This window comes from Aspergillus lucknowensis (genome assembly GCF_044049455.1).
Source record: "Aspergillus lucknowensis strain CBS 449.75 chromosome Unknown BJX67scaffold_82, whole genome shotgun sequence".
Lineage (NCBI taxonomy): Eukaryota > Fungi > Ascomycota > Eurotiomycetes > Eurotiales > Aspergillaceae > Aspergillus > Aspergillus lucknowensis.
Window position 1 is genome coordinate 45628 of NW_027263626.1, and position 11941 is coordinate 57568.

Below are 11941 nucleotides of genomic sequence, written 5' to 3' on the forward strand. Positions count from 1 at the left end.
GAATGGTCGAAGACTGCTGGCGTGGCGCAGCGATCCGCGTCACGCCGACGGGGCAGTGTGGGTGAGAATGCACACGTTTTCGTCCTGTCAAGATTGAGGAGGAATGTAGGATGAGCTATTTTTGGACAGGCATGATTTTCCTTCGTTTCTGGCATGATGATGGCAATGAGGTGGGGGCTGATTGGGCTCTGGCGCTTCCTCTTACAACTGTGATTTGGCAGGCGTTCCTGGAATGGGCCTGGGAGAGAGTAAACAATCAAATCACTCCCCTGCAGAGAGGTCGACGAATGCAGATGGCGAGAAATGGGAGCAGAGCCGCCAATTAGAGGGGTTGTACGAGGCTGATTTGGGGGCGTAACACCTGGCCGCTAGAGTCCGCATGCTACCAGATGTCCATCAAACCCGCATGCACACGCCTCTTCGTGATTAACAGTTTTCTCGGGATTTGCCCTTTCCACCCGTGCTCCCTCTCGCTCTCTGTTCTGCAGGGAATTGGCTGCAGTAAGCTTCATTTACACTGCGGGATCGCAACGTCTTCGAGCAGACCTGAAACATCCGGCCGCGTAACCCAGTCTTCCAACTCGGTGCTCGTCGCCTTTGCGATGCAGCCTTTGACAAACAACAGATCGGATTCCTGAACCCCCCCTGAATGGCAGCAGACTTCCACGAATATCAAAAAGACGAGCAAAGTTCAACACGGGTGGCCAGAGCGTTGTCCACAGGAGATCATCTGCTAGTCGGCCGCCGTCGATCCTAGGGTGTTTGTCCCGTTTGCACCACGCCAGGCGATCGACCAAACGGGAAATCATTGCAAGGTTCCAATGTTGCAAGTTCGTTCCAAGCTTTCCGAGTTGTACCTCAGCCCTCGACGACCAGCTCAGCATGCGGCCAATCTCAACTTCAGCTCTCCGGCCGTACGTGTGCCCCTCGTGTCGATTTGCCGGATCCCTGAATAGAAGAGAGCTTGGGTCGAAGCCTGCACCTGTGACGGATATCTACGATGTGGTCTGCGTCGGAGGTGGCCCTGCTGGTTTGGCGCTGTTGGCCGCTCTTCGTACGCCATTCCCCCCCTTCCCTTCTCCGTTTCACGCAGCTATTGCGCATTATTAGGTGAGGCGCTGACATACCCACAGGTGCGTCACCCGCGACTTCAAAGCTAAAGGTCGCCCTTGTGGAATCGCAAGACCTCGACAAAGCCCGATCATGGAAGCTGGACCCGCAACATTTCTCCAACCGAGTCAGCAGTCTTACACCCTCATCCGTGTCATTTCTACAGAAAATTGGGACTTGGGAACGCTTGGATGTGTCACGAACGCAGCCCTACCAGGGCATGGAGGTGTGGGATGGTGAAACAGGGTCGAAGATCTCATTTGACAGGTCCATGGAAACCTCGCCGTTCGAGGACCTCCGGACCGTCGCAACGATGACGGAGAATGCCAATTTGGTACAGGCGCTTCTATCGCGCATCGCTGCTTCTGGAGATGAGAATCTGTCCATCTTCTCTAACACCACCGTGTCGTCAATAGAGAACGGCGGTACTGATGAGCCCGATGGGCCGGATCTTTCGGCATGGCCGGTACTCTCCATTGTTCCAGCCGCAAATGCGCCCCAATCTTCCGCATCACCCGTCAAAATTGCTGCCAGACTCTTGGTCGGAGCCGATGGTATCAACAGTCCTGTCCGCCGTTATGCAGATATTGCTACCGAGGGCTGGGATTACCAGCGTCATGGAGTTGTCGCAACCCTTTCTCTCGCGGACCAGATCCCGGCTCCCTTTCCTATCGGGACGAGGACAGCGTACCAGCGGTTTTTGCCATCCCTTGGAGGTCCGATAGCACTTCTTCCGCTCCCGGACAATCACGCAACATTGGTTTGGTCCACGACCGTTGAGAACGCTGCTTATCTCAAGTCACTGTCCCCAGGCGCATTTGTAACCATGGTGAACGCAGCTTTCCGTCTATCTATGTCCGATCTTAAATACATGATGCATATGGAACGCCCGTCCACACCCGCCGCCGATGTAAACGAAGATCCCCATGAAAGCGAACTGACCTGGCGTCTCCAACATACACCTCCTGTGCCCCAACTCCCCCCAATGGTAACAGGTGTCCAAGAGGGTAGCGTAGCTTCGTTCCCTCTCCGATTCCGCCACGCATCGACCTATATCTCACCGCGTGTGGCGCTTGTTGGCGACGCAGCCCACGTCATTCATCCACTGGCTGGGCAAGGTCTAAACCTCGGTATCGGCGATGTGGCATCTCTCTCTAGCACGATCGAATACGCGGTGGATCATGGGATGGATATTGGTGATACCCTTACCCTCGAGCGGTATACTGCTGACCGATGGGCCACTAATGCGAAGATCGGCGGAACCTGTGATATCCTGCACAAGCTATACAATGTTCGGGGTCAGGGTCCTGTGGCTTGGGGCCGGAGTCTGGGATTCGAGATCATCGATCGATTACCGTTTGTCAAAGGATTCCTAATGAGGAACGCTGATTCGTCATGATTCATCGTTGGCTCGAGCCATTCTCCTTGCCATAGTTGTCTTCCTTCATGTGTTATATATTCGTGTATTATATACGGAGATACCTGTTTACATACCTCAGATCCTTCTCCAGTCGAATAATCTCAGGAATATCTCCAGAAATCAGGTTTCGGCGGGGCTCCGACCCTACCAAAACCGCGACCCCGCTACGTAACCTTCTCAGAGTTGAAACATCTTGTAAGTTGAAGCGGCGCATACATATATTCCTCCGGAAGGTCAGGCCGATTTGGGCATCCGGGAGAGAAGACCGGTCTCTTGGAATTCCGTAGACACAACCATGTCGTCGGAGGATAGCTTCGGAAGAAAAAATCACTGTTCGACTTTGATCGTCAGAAGGGTGAGCTGATTTCTTGTCCCAGGCTTAGACTCTGTCCTCGCAGTAGTTAGTAATCAAGACATTGGGTGATCCTGAACACTCCAGTACTGCAGATCGTTGGAGGTCCCATCAAGCGAGACGTTCACTGAAGCAAGGAACTGCGCGACTCAAGATCCGATGAAATTCGAAAGAGCGCCAGTTGCCTTGAAACATGGTTGGGTGTGTGGAGTTGGTGTCGTGGAGCGCCGAGCGTTGTTCTCCACGTCTGTGCATGAAAGTGTTGACAGTCGCAGCCTATGAGAAGTAGTGGCGTAATTACCCCATACTTTATCACAGCGGCTAAAAGTTCGCTCCACCAGGTCTGAGACAAACTGAGTTTCTTAGCTTAAAGTCCTGCCCTTGGCTGAAGTTGATGCGATTGCAGTCGAATGTTTGCAAAGGACTCCGCGTATCAGTAAGTCACTCTGTGATGTAGTCTGAAATGATTCTTTGCGACCGTGCTGGAACATCCTAGTATGCCACTTCGGAGTTTCGATTCCGCTCTCACCAATCATGTCGAGCGAACTCGGATACAATTGTGACAGGCGCTAGTATCTCTCAAGTTGGGGTCACGGTTGCGATGGGGCACAAGAAATTATACGATTGGCTGGCACCCATTCATGTCATCTCGAGGATTCCACGTGGTTCGGTCGCTGGAACTGTTCCAGAACAAGTGCTACGATGGGCCACGCAGAGAGACGACGCCTCTCTGTCAAGATACAGGGCGTATCATGCGGACAGCTCTCCCATATCAATGCTTGGAGCTTATTGGAGATAAGATGAGGAAGCTGCCTGTTCTCAAGGTGGCTATTGTCGAGTGGCAGAGCGCGAGCGCTGTTCTGATTGCTCCACACGAGAGCGCTGCCAAGAGCGCCGCCCAGTTGGACACTTCGTAAAATCACGCACTCTTTTGTTCATTCACATTGCTCCTCGTCCTTGGGAGCCCGGTAACCATCGCTAGTCGCGCTAATGTGGATTATCGCAGACTGCTGAAAGACCTCAACTTGCCGCAAGTTCGAGGCCAGGCACTTCGAATTCCACCTTCGACGAACTCAAGCGTTTGTTGGACGTCGGACAGACTGACTCGTGGCGCACAGGTGAAGCTAAGCCAACGCCAAAGGGCTGGCAACAAATCAACAGGCTTGTTGGGGCTGTTGGATGTAACCCTGCTTGGCTCGCATAATAAGAGACACTCTTATAAATCCCGAAGTCATCTTCTTGCCGTGTCAAAATTGGTGGAAGTATGGCACGTCAATCCAGTGTGCTTGTTCTCTCCCAGCCTTGATCTTGATCGCCCGCGAGGTCTGGCATATCAGAGGACACATGTGCAGCCCGACAACTCGAGAGGAGCACCTTGAGCGACGGAAGCATCTGGTCCCACCGGCTGCAGTGTCTTGCAGCGTCGCCTTTTTCGACAACGCATCTGAGTAAAACAGCCGCCCGTGCGGAGCCCACGAAAGGAAGCATGTTGGACGAGGATCATACCAGAGGGAGGCAAACTCGCCAAAGCTGGATGGGATGGTCCAAGGTGAGCATCATCAAGGTGGCCAGCATGGCCCCAAGTTCCCAATCGATCCTGGCGGGGGCAGTCCAGGATCTCCCCCTCCCATTCCGCGAAAATGGCAAGAAACGGGGAAAGGAACCTGCAGGCTGTATTTGTCCCATTCATGATCCTTAAGAATGTCCCAGCTCAGGCCAGCCCGATGGTGGGAAAGGATGGATGTTCCTGTTCTCACAAACCACTTGGGCTATAAATTACCTTACCGATAAGAGTTGTAATGGGGTGACAAATACGGTGACAAAGGCAATCAACATTCGCTTCGAAGAAGCCGACAAGCTCTGAGGAGATGGGATTAAACCAACCGTAACTCCGACGAGCATGAAATCGAGTGAGGAGAGAACTGCCAGTATTCAGATTGAGGCCCGTCGGAGCCGATGGTCGAACACACACCCCTCCTTCCCCTCGTTTCCAGTGCTCTACCCGCCGTCAACTGTCGTCATTGTAATACCGTCCCTGTACCGTGACAGAACCCACCCGCCCGGCTCCTGGAGGTCCTGCGGCCTGGATCTGTGAGATTGACCTGCTCCTCGCCCCCATCGTTCTCCTCTCCCCAGTCTCGCTCGTTGGCTCGTCTCTCCCTCCTTCATCCGTCTTCTCCTTGGTCTGTGAATTGCATCCTCTCCTCCCAGAAGATCCTCTTTGCAGCCAATTTCGTTCCCTTTCGCGTTCCTCCCGCGACCGGCTATCTCCTCCGTTACTCGATTCCGCCGCCCTCACGTTTCCGCCCCATATTATTCTCCCGTTCGCTCACCCACTACCCCAAAGTCTCTCGCCACGCTCGTGAGATTTCAAAACGTCGCCCAGGCTTTCCTTTCTCAGGCCCGATAACGCGTTCCTGTCGCCTTGCGCTCAATTCCTCCGCTTGTTTACTTGACCTTCGCCAACGTCTCTTCTCGCTCTACCGGTCGTCACATACTTTACCCGTCTGCGGAATCTCCAGGCAGCACAACGTCGCGCCGTTGAGCGAACTTTTGGTGGTGGCTTCTTTCCCCGCTTGGGTCACCAGATGGTGGTGGTCGCTACGGATCCAGAAAACTGGTGACTATCATGGGGTCGTTCCTAAAAAGCTTCCGCAAAGATGTGGTGAGTTGATGAATCTTAACCTTGTTCAACTGTCCACTACCTCTCCTTCTCCTCCTCTTACACCATGTTCGTGTCATAGCTCACGGCCGCAGTCGAGTTGCTCTCATTTTCAGCCTCAAGTTATTTCCTATGCTATTGAGTATGCTGACTCTTATCAAGGGATCTACCGCACCTGCGGTTGGGGTCGCTCCCCCGAAGAAGGAACTGCAGCCGCTCCCGATGACCCCTCTCGAGAAGATGCTGATGGAACTTGGCCCGATACGAGAAGATGGCAGTGATAAGTTTTTTGGAATGGAGAACGTGAGTGCACCCTGTCGCCTTGCTGCTGTTGTGAGATACAATGCTAATTTCTTTGTGCTAGTACGGGAACACGTGGTAAGCGGCTCCTTGGATGATCATGATACGACCAGAGAATCCAGATGGCTAACAAGCTATGGTAGCTATTGTAACTCGATCCTGCAATGTCTTTACTATTCAGTGCCTTTCCGGGAGGCCGTCCTAAATTATCCAAAGCGAACGCCGATCGAGAGTTTAGAGGCGGCCTTGGCAAAATCCCTTCGATATCAAGATCCGAATGCGCGTCTTGAAGCGGAGGCCCTTGCAGAGAAGCAAAAAGTGGCCAACCCACCCAGGCCCGGACAGCCTCCAAACCCTCAGCAAAAACCCGAGGATAAAGATTCGCCAGAGTACAAGAAGAAAATAGCTTTGCAGACGCTTCCTCTCCTTGAGACCGCGAATAACTCAGACAGCTATGCTATGTCCGAGTCGCTGTTCACGTCAATGAAAGACATCTTCGAGTCGGTTGTCGGGAGTCATACTCGAATAGGGATCATTCGACCGCAACATTTCTTAGATGTGCTCCGCAGGGAACACGAGATGTTTCGCACAGCTATGCACCAGGATGCACATGAGTTTCTTAACCTGTTGCTTAACGCAGTGGTTACAAATGTGGAGGATGCGGCAAAAGACCCCACGCCTTCGAAGCTCCTTCCAGCGGATGAGAGTTCAGAGTCTCTCCAGCCATCGTCCAGCTCAGGATTGAAAACACCAAACACCACCCGGTGGGTACATGAGCTGTTCGAGGGTCTACTAACTTCTGAGACACAATGTCTCACCTGTGAGAAGGTATCACAGCGTGACGAAGTTTTCTTAGATTTATCAGTCGATTTAGAACAGCACTCGTCTGTCACGTCATGTCTCAGGAAGTTCTCCGCCGAGGAGATGCTCTGTGAAAGAAACAAATTCCACTGTGACAACTGTGGAGGGCTACAGGAGGCAGAAAAAAGGATGAAGATCAAACGCCTACCTCGAGTATTGGCGCTTCATCTGAAACGTTTCAAATATACCGAGGACCTGCAGAAGCTCCAGAAGCTTTTTCATAGAGTTGTTTATCCCTACCACCTTCGCCTCTTCAACACCACAGATGATGCCGAGGATCCCGACCGTCTTTACGAGCTGTATGCGGTTGTGGTACATATCGGAGGTGGGCCTTATCATGGGCATTATGTCGCTATTATCAAGACCGAAGATCGTGGCTGGCTGCTGTTTGACGATGAGATGGTGGAGCCCGTGGACAAGAACTATGTGCGAAACTTTTTCGGTGACAAGCCGGGTCTGGCCTGCGCATATGTGCTTTTCTACCAGGAGACTACCATGGAAGCTGTGATGAAAGAACAGGAACAAGAGAACATGGAGCCACTAGCTGAAGCGAACACCGCCATTGTAAAGCATAACGGCTTTGCGCATTCGCCCGCACTCGCTCATGTTCATAGCGCCTCTCAAGTCCCGGTGCCTGAGGAACATGACCGTTTCACCGGCTTAAAACGCGCCCCGACGGCACCTCAGCTGTCCACACATTATGAAAACGCATATTCCGAAAAGCTTACCTCATCTGCCCCTGCTCAGACTGCTCTCACGTCCCTACCCCCCGTACCTCCCATTCCCGAGACACCACCGAGTCCGCTAAAGTCCAGAAAGAGCGACTTACAGTCTAGGAAGGAACGGGCCAGGGAGGAAAAGGAGCGGAAGGCGGCTGAAAAGGAGAAGGAGAAACAACGTCGGAAGGAGATCGAAAGCAGTTTCAGGGACAGGCAACGACGCGAAGAGGCTGAGCTAAAGGCGGCGCTCGAGGCGAGTAAAGCGACGAAGGTGGAGGAGGATCGGCGCAATCACACTGAGAATGGCTCGTCGAAGAAGTCCCCTGGGGGGCTTGGTCGGTTCAGGAGCATCAGTCATCGGTTAGGGAAAGATAAGGAAAGCCGCACTTCTCTACCACCACTCCCGTCGTTGCCAAACGGAGACCATTCCTCGAGCAAAGTTTCAGTCGAGCAAGCGCAGCCAGAAATACTACGCAAACCCCTAGCTCAACCGCCATCACAGCCGCTGTCACCGCCACCGAATAATCACGCCGCGCGCCCCTCTCCAGTCGAGACACCTACGGTCCAGCCCGAACAGCAGGATACTATCAGAAGCCCGAAGAATGACCGATCAAGCCATGGAAAGTGGAGGAGCTTTAGCATCCGGAAAAAGTCATTTAACATTCTTTCATCCTAGGACTCGTCCGAGCTCTTTGTTTTTCGCCAACGCACTCTTTCTTTCGCCCTGCATATACCCTCGGCGATGTTGCCGCACATATATTCCATGATGTATCATCAAATTTTTCTTCCCAACTAGGCCCTATAATCTGTGGCAGGTGTTGCTATGGCGAATTTGTTCGGATCATGTCTTAATTTGCGTGGTTTTCTTGGATTCGGCGTGCATCTCGCTGCATTTCATCGCATATCCATCAAGCAGATGCGTGGTTATCTGTTTTTCCCCCTCTTTTGATCCATCTCTTCGTGATACCCGTGTTGGGTCACACAGCTCGGCGAATATGGCGTTTGGACTACTTTGATGTCAATGTTTCCCCCTTCCTGTCCCTCACCGCATGCTCTCAGAATGTCACATGTATGAGAAGCATCCACTGGCTTGCCTGGTACCAGAGCGGAAGGGTAGCTCTGGTCGTGGAAAGTGTGAGAAAAAAAATTTGGTCATTCTACCGTACAATCTCGAGAAGTATACATGATGTGCTCTGTATTCATAGCACTTCTTCCTCTTTCTTCCGGCGCGCAAAGATAGGCAGTGCACCCAGCTGGGCATGGCATATAGATTCTAGAATGCGAATCCGAAGCCTACGATTTCCTATTCGGGAGACTGCTAGCCAGTGCAAACCACGAGAGCCATTCCCTTATGTAGAGCTGTCGTCCAGCATGAAAGCGTTATATACAGAGAGTAGAACACATCTGTAATCATAACACATCCAATAACTCGCTAAAGGACAGATAAAATTCACAGCGTCATCAAGAACCAGTGTTCCACCACTCACTGGTCCAGCAGGCCGGGGCAGCGGGTGCTCCAATGCCACGTACACGCTGGCCCACCTCGGCGTGGCCTCTCCTACCTCCCAGCTACGCATTCCCACATATAAATCTCAGTTTCACTGGAAAATGCGGCGGATGGAAAGGCTGATGTGCTGGAGTCCGGCCCTCTTTCTGTCTGTTCCTCGCTGAACTGGAGCTGGAGCCGCACGAACAGCGTAACGACGAAGATCATCCGAGAATAAGTTCGTAAACGATAATTATCGTGTTTATCACGATTAGTGGTACTATTTTATCCAGAGAGGAAGAAAGTCAGTAATGCGATCAATGTCCCATGCCACCCATTCAAGCAACCCAGCAGCGTCCTCTCATCCCGAATAGAGGCGGAGTAGCTTCGACGATATCACTTAGAAAGGAAAAATATAAGAGATACGTACTCCGCATCACCGTCCTCACACTAGCAATCAGGTTTATGGTCTTTGCTTTGACGCTCGTGCTGTCGTATGTCGCGCCGAAGGCTGGGTCAGCTTGTGTGCGACCCCATCCAACTATATCACGTAGCTTGAATTAGCTGTGGTATTTCTTCCGCGGAGTACGGACGCAAAGGGAGGGGCATACTTCTTGCGAGAAATCGGTCTTCGGAAAGGATTGCAATGGAGTTTGTGATCAGGATTATCACTGCGAAGCCGAGAGCAGGCGGAGTTAGTTGGGAATTGTAGCGTAGTCAGGGAGGGACTGCGCACCGTATACAAGTCTTCCGAGACCGAAGAAGGACATTGCTGAGTAGGAGCAGAGAGGGTAGAGGGTGTTTGGGAGTGTTTGGGGGTGTTGGTGGAGAGTTGGGCGTTGCTGTTTGTCTTGTCAGGCAAAGTTGGTAGAAGTGAAGCTGCCAGATCGACTCGACTGACAGCATCCCTCGGTGGGACAGCCCCGACTCACTTTCACCTCTCGACAACCAATTAATTCTCAGTGCACAATGTTGAGAGATGTCGGTACGCTCTTATTCCCCTTTTTATTTCTATAGGATTCCTGACTGACTGGTTTTCAGGCTATTTGCTGCTGCTCATTTCAATCCCAGCGCTGGTCCTTGTGCATCTCAGCCTCGCTCCATACACCAAAGTAGAGGAGTCGTTCCATATCCAAGCCATTCATGACATTGAGACGTACGGGATTCCTACTCGCAATGTTTCTGACGTACTCCGGGCGGAATACGATCATTTCACATTCCCTGGAGCTGTTCCTAGGACGTTTGCTGGGGCCGTCGTGCTCTCGACTCTCTCAACTCCATTCAGATGGTTGAATCAGGATATCGACCGACAATTCGCAGGTATATTATTCCCTCTAAATGCATTCGGATCTTACTGACGTACCTTGCACTAGCACGAGCTATGCTTGGCTTGTTCAATGCTCTGTCACTCCTTTCCTTTGTCCATGCATTGCGCCGCACTGCTGGGAGAACCGCTGCGACATGGTACCTGCTATTCCAGGCTAGCCAGTTTCATATCATTTACTACGCCTCGCGGACACTCTCCAATATGTTCGCCTTTGGAATAACCACACTCGCCCTGGCAGCTCTCCTTCCAACGCAGCCCGCAGACAGGCAAACATGCCGCAAGCGAAGCCGGGTAGCACTCTATCTGATAACAATCGCCGGCATTGTCTTCCGCGCTGAGCTAGCACTCTTTCTTGCAACGCATACTCTCTTCCTCCTAGCCACGGGACGCATCGGTATCCAGCATGATATCATTCCCGCGGGCGCCCTAGGTCTCATCCTCGGCCTATCCATTACAGTTCCAGTAGACTCATTCTTCTGGCAGCAATTCCCCCTCTGGCCCGAGCTGGCAGCATTCAAGTTCAATGTTGTCGCCGGCCAGGCCTCAGCTTGGGGCACACACCCATGGCACTATTATTTCACCAACGCCATTCCACGCCTCCTCCTCAACCCATCAACCTACCTCATTGGCATTCCGGTCGCCCTTCTCCAGCCCGCAACCCGCCGTATATCCACATCCATTCTCCTCCCGTCACTCGCCTACGTCCTTATATACAGTGTCCAACCACATAAGGAATGGCGCTTCATCGTCTACGCGATTCCACCTTTAACCGCAGCCGCCGCCCTAGGGACATCCTACATCTGGACGCATAGGACCAAGTCCCTCCTCTACCGACTCCTCTCCGTCGCCATGATCGGGTCGACTCTCGTCTCATTCGCGGTGTCCTCGTTCATTCTCCTACCCGCATCGTCAGCAAATTACCCAGGCGCTCACGCGCTGAACGCCCTCCACGCTCACGTCCATAGCACCACCACCACACCACCCGAGAACCACACCGCCCTCTCCATCCACCTAGGAAACCTTGCATGCCAAACAGGCGTCACACGCTTCCTCCAACTCCCATCTCATCATCGCCACGACGCCAGTCGATCGTCCGAATCGTGGCACTACGACAAATCGGACTCGCGCGCCGAAAAGTCCACCCCATCCTTCTGGTCCCAATTCGACTATCTCCTACTTGAACCGAACGAGGCGAACTCTGTTCGTGCCCTGACCACCGTTGCTGGGAGTTGGGAGGACGTCGAGACGATAACTGGGTTCGCGGGGTTGAGGGTTCTCAGGCCAGGGGAGGAGGCGTTGGGGATTGTTGAAGAGGAGATCCTAAGGAAGGTTTGTGATGGGGAGTCTGCGGATTGGTTGGTTGGTCGGTGGAAGGGATTAGTTGAGGTTGTTCGGGGGAGGGTGACGAGGGGTTGGTGGGTTGAAGTTAGGATGGAGCCGAGGATTACAGTTTTGAAGAGGGTGAAGACTTAATTTATTGTTACTATGCGGTTTTCAGGGGTTCTTGGTTTTCGGAGGAGTTTACGTTAACTGTACCTATCTATTGGAATGAGAACGCGCCAGTATGACTTGGACTTTCGATCGTATGCCAGATGTATCCCATTTGATGCTGGTATCTTTATGTTAAACTTATGTCCGGATGTGGTAGACTGTACATCCCCAAGCTCCACTTAGCCCAAAGTATGTCCTGCATTCTTTTCCCTG

The 11941-nt window shown here is 52.5% G+C and overlaps 5 protein-coding genes across 5 annotated transcripts; 4 read left to right on the forward strand and 1 right to left on the reverse strand.

Annotated features, from left to right (window-relative positions):
• The first annotated feature begins 635 nt into the window (after positions 1–635).
• BJX67DRAFT_326095 (putative ubiquinone biosynthesis monooxgenase (Coq6)) lies at positions 636–2856 on the forward strand. The gene is made up of 2 exons (XM_071027415.1): positions 636–1054; positions 1134–2856. The coding sequence occupies exons 1-2, from the start codon at positions 883–885 to the stop codon at positions 2507–2509; spliced, it is 1548 nt and encodes a 515-aa protein (XP_070880750.1). The 5' UTR covers positions 636–882; the 3' UTR covers positions 2510–2856.
• A 2388-nt stretch (positions 2857–5244) lies between these two features.
• On the forward strand, positions 5245–8298 carry creB (ubiquitin C-terminal hydrolase CreB). The gene is made up of 4 exons (XM_071027418.1): positions 5245–5547; positions 5707–5847; positions 5909–5922; positions 5988–8298. Exons 1-4 carry the CDS (start codon positions 5512–5514, stop codon positions 8098–8100), a joined length of 2304 nt encoding a protein of 767 aa, XP_070880751.1. The 5' UTR covers positions 5245–5511; the 3' UTR covers positions 8101–8298.
• BJX67DRAFT_326267 (uncharacterized protein) lies at positions 8257–8908 on the forward strand. Its single transcript, XM_071027421.1, has 2 exons — positions 8257–8336; positions 8421–8908. Exon 2 carries the CDS (start codon positions 8496–8498, stop codon positions 8832–8834), a length of 339 nt encoding a protein of 112 aa, XP_070880752.1. The 5' UTR covers positions 8257–8336; positions 8421–8495; the 3' UTR covers positions 8835–8908.
• A 76-nt stretch (positions 8909–8984) lies between these two features.
• On the reverse strand, positions 8985–9867 carry BJX67DRAFT_326163 (YOS1 family protein). Its single transcript, XM_071027417.1, has 5 exons — positions 9843–9867; positions 9647–9752; positions 9522–9581; positions 9341–9451; positions 8985–9190 (listed from the first exon to the last, which is right to left on the reverse strand). The coding sequence occupies exons 2-5, from the start codon at positions 9678–9680 to the stop codon at positions 9135–9137; spliced, it is 261 nt and encodes an 86-aa protein (XP_070880753.1). The 5' UTR covers positions 9681–9752; positions 9843–9867; the 3' UTR covers positions 8985–9134.
• BJX67DRAFT_326133 (dolichyl-P-Man:Man(7)GlcNAc(2)-PP-dolichol alpha-1,6-mannosyltransferase) lies at positions 9824–11850 on the forward strand. Its single transcript, XM_071027416.1, has 3 exons — positions 9824–9895; positions 9952–10230; positions 10284–11850. Exons 1-3 carry the CDS (start codon positions 9880–9882, stop codon positions 11708–11710), a joined length of 1722 nt encoding a protein of 573 aa, XP_070880754.1. The 5' UTR covers positions 9824–9879; the 3' UTR covers positions 11711–11850.
• The last annotated feature ends 91 nt before the right edge of the window (positions 11851–11941 follow it).

Excerpts from the sequence above, each read along its gene's own strand:
- BJX67DRAFT_326095 (XM_071027415.1), top strand. The coding sequence starts at position 883 with ATGCGGCCAATCTCAACTTCAGCTCTCCGGCCGTACGTGTGCCCCTCG. Across the intron at positions 1,055-1,133 it reads GGCGCTGTTGGCCGCTCTTC|GTGCGTCACCCGCGACTTCA; the intron begins GTACGCCATTCC and ends ACATACCCACAG.
- creB (XM_071027418.1), top strand. The coding sequence starts at position 5,512 with ATGGGGTCGTTCCTAAAAAGCTTCCGCAAAGATGTG. Across the intron at positions 5,548-5,706 it reads AAAGCTTCCGCAAAGATGTG|GGATCTACCGCACCTGCGGT; the intron begins GTGAGTTGATGA and ends ACTCTTATCAAG.
- BJX67DRAFT_326267 (XM_071027421.1), top strand. The coding sequence starts at position 8,496 with ATGAGAAGCATCCACTGGCTTGCCTGGTACCAGAGCGGAAGGGTAGCT.
- BJX67DRAFT_326163 (XM_071027417.1), bottom strand. The coding sequence starts at position 9,680 with ATGTCCTTCTTCGGTCTCGGAAGACTTGTATACG. Across the intron at positions 9,582-9,646 it reads TCTCGGAAGACTTGTATACG|TGATAATCCTGATCACAAAC; the intron begins GTGCGCAGTCCC and ends TCGGCTTCGCAG. Across the intron at positions 9,452-9,521 it reads AGACCGATTTCTCGCAAGAA|TTGGATGGGGTCGCACACAA; the intron begins GTATGCCCCTCC and ends TACGTGATATAG.
- BJX67DRAFT_326133 (XM_071027416.1), top strand. Across the intron at positions 10,231-10,283 it reads TATCGACCGACAATTCGCAG|CACGAGCTATGCTTGGCTTG; the intron begins GTATATTATTCC and ends ACCTTGCACTAG.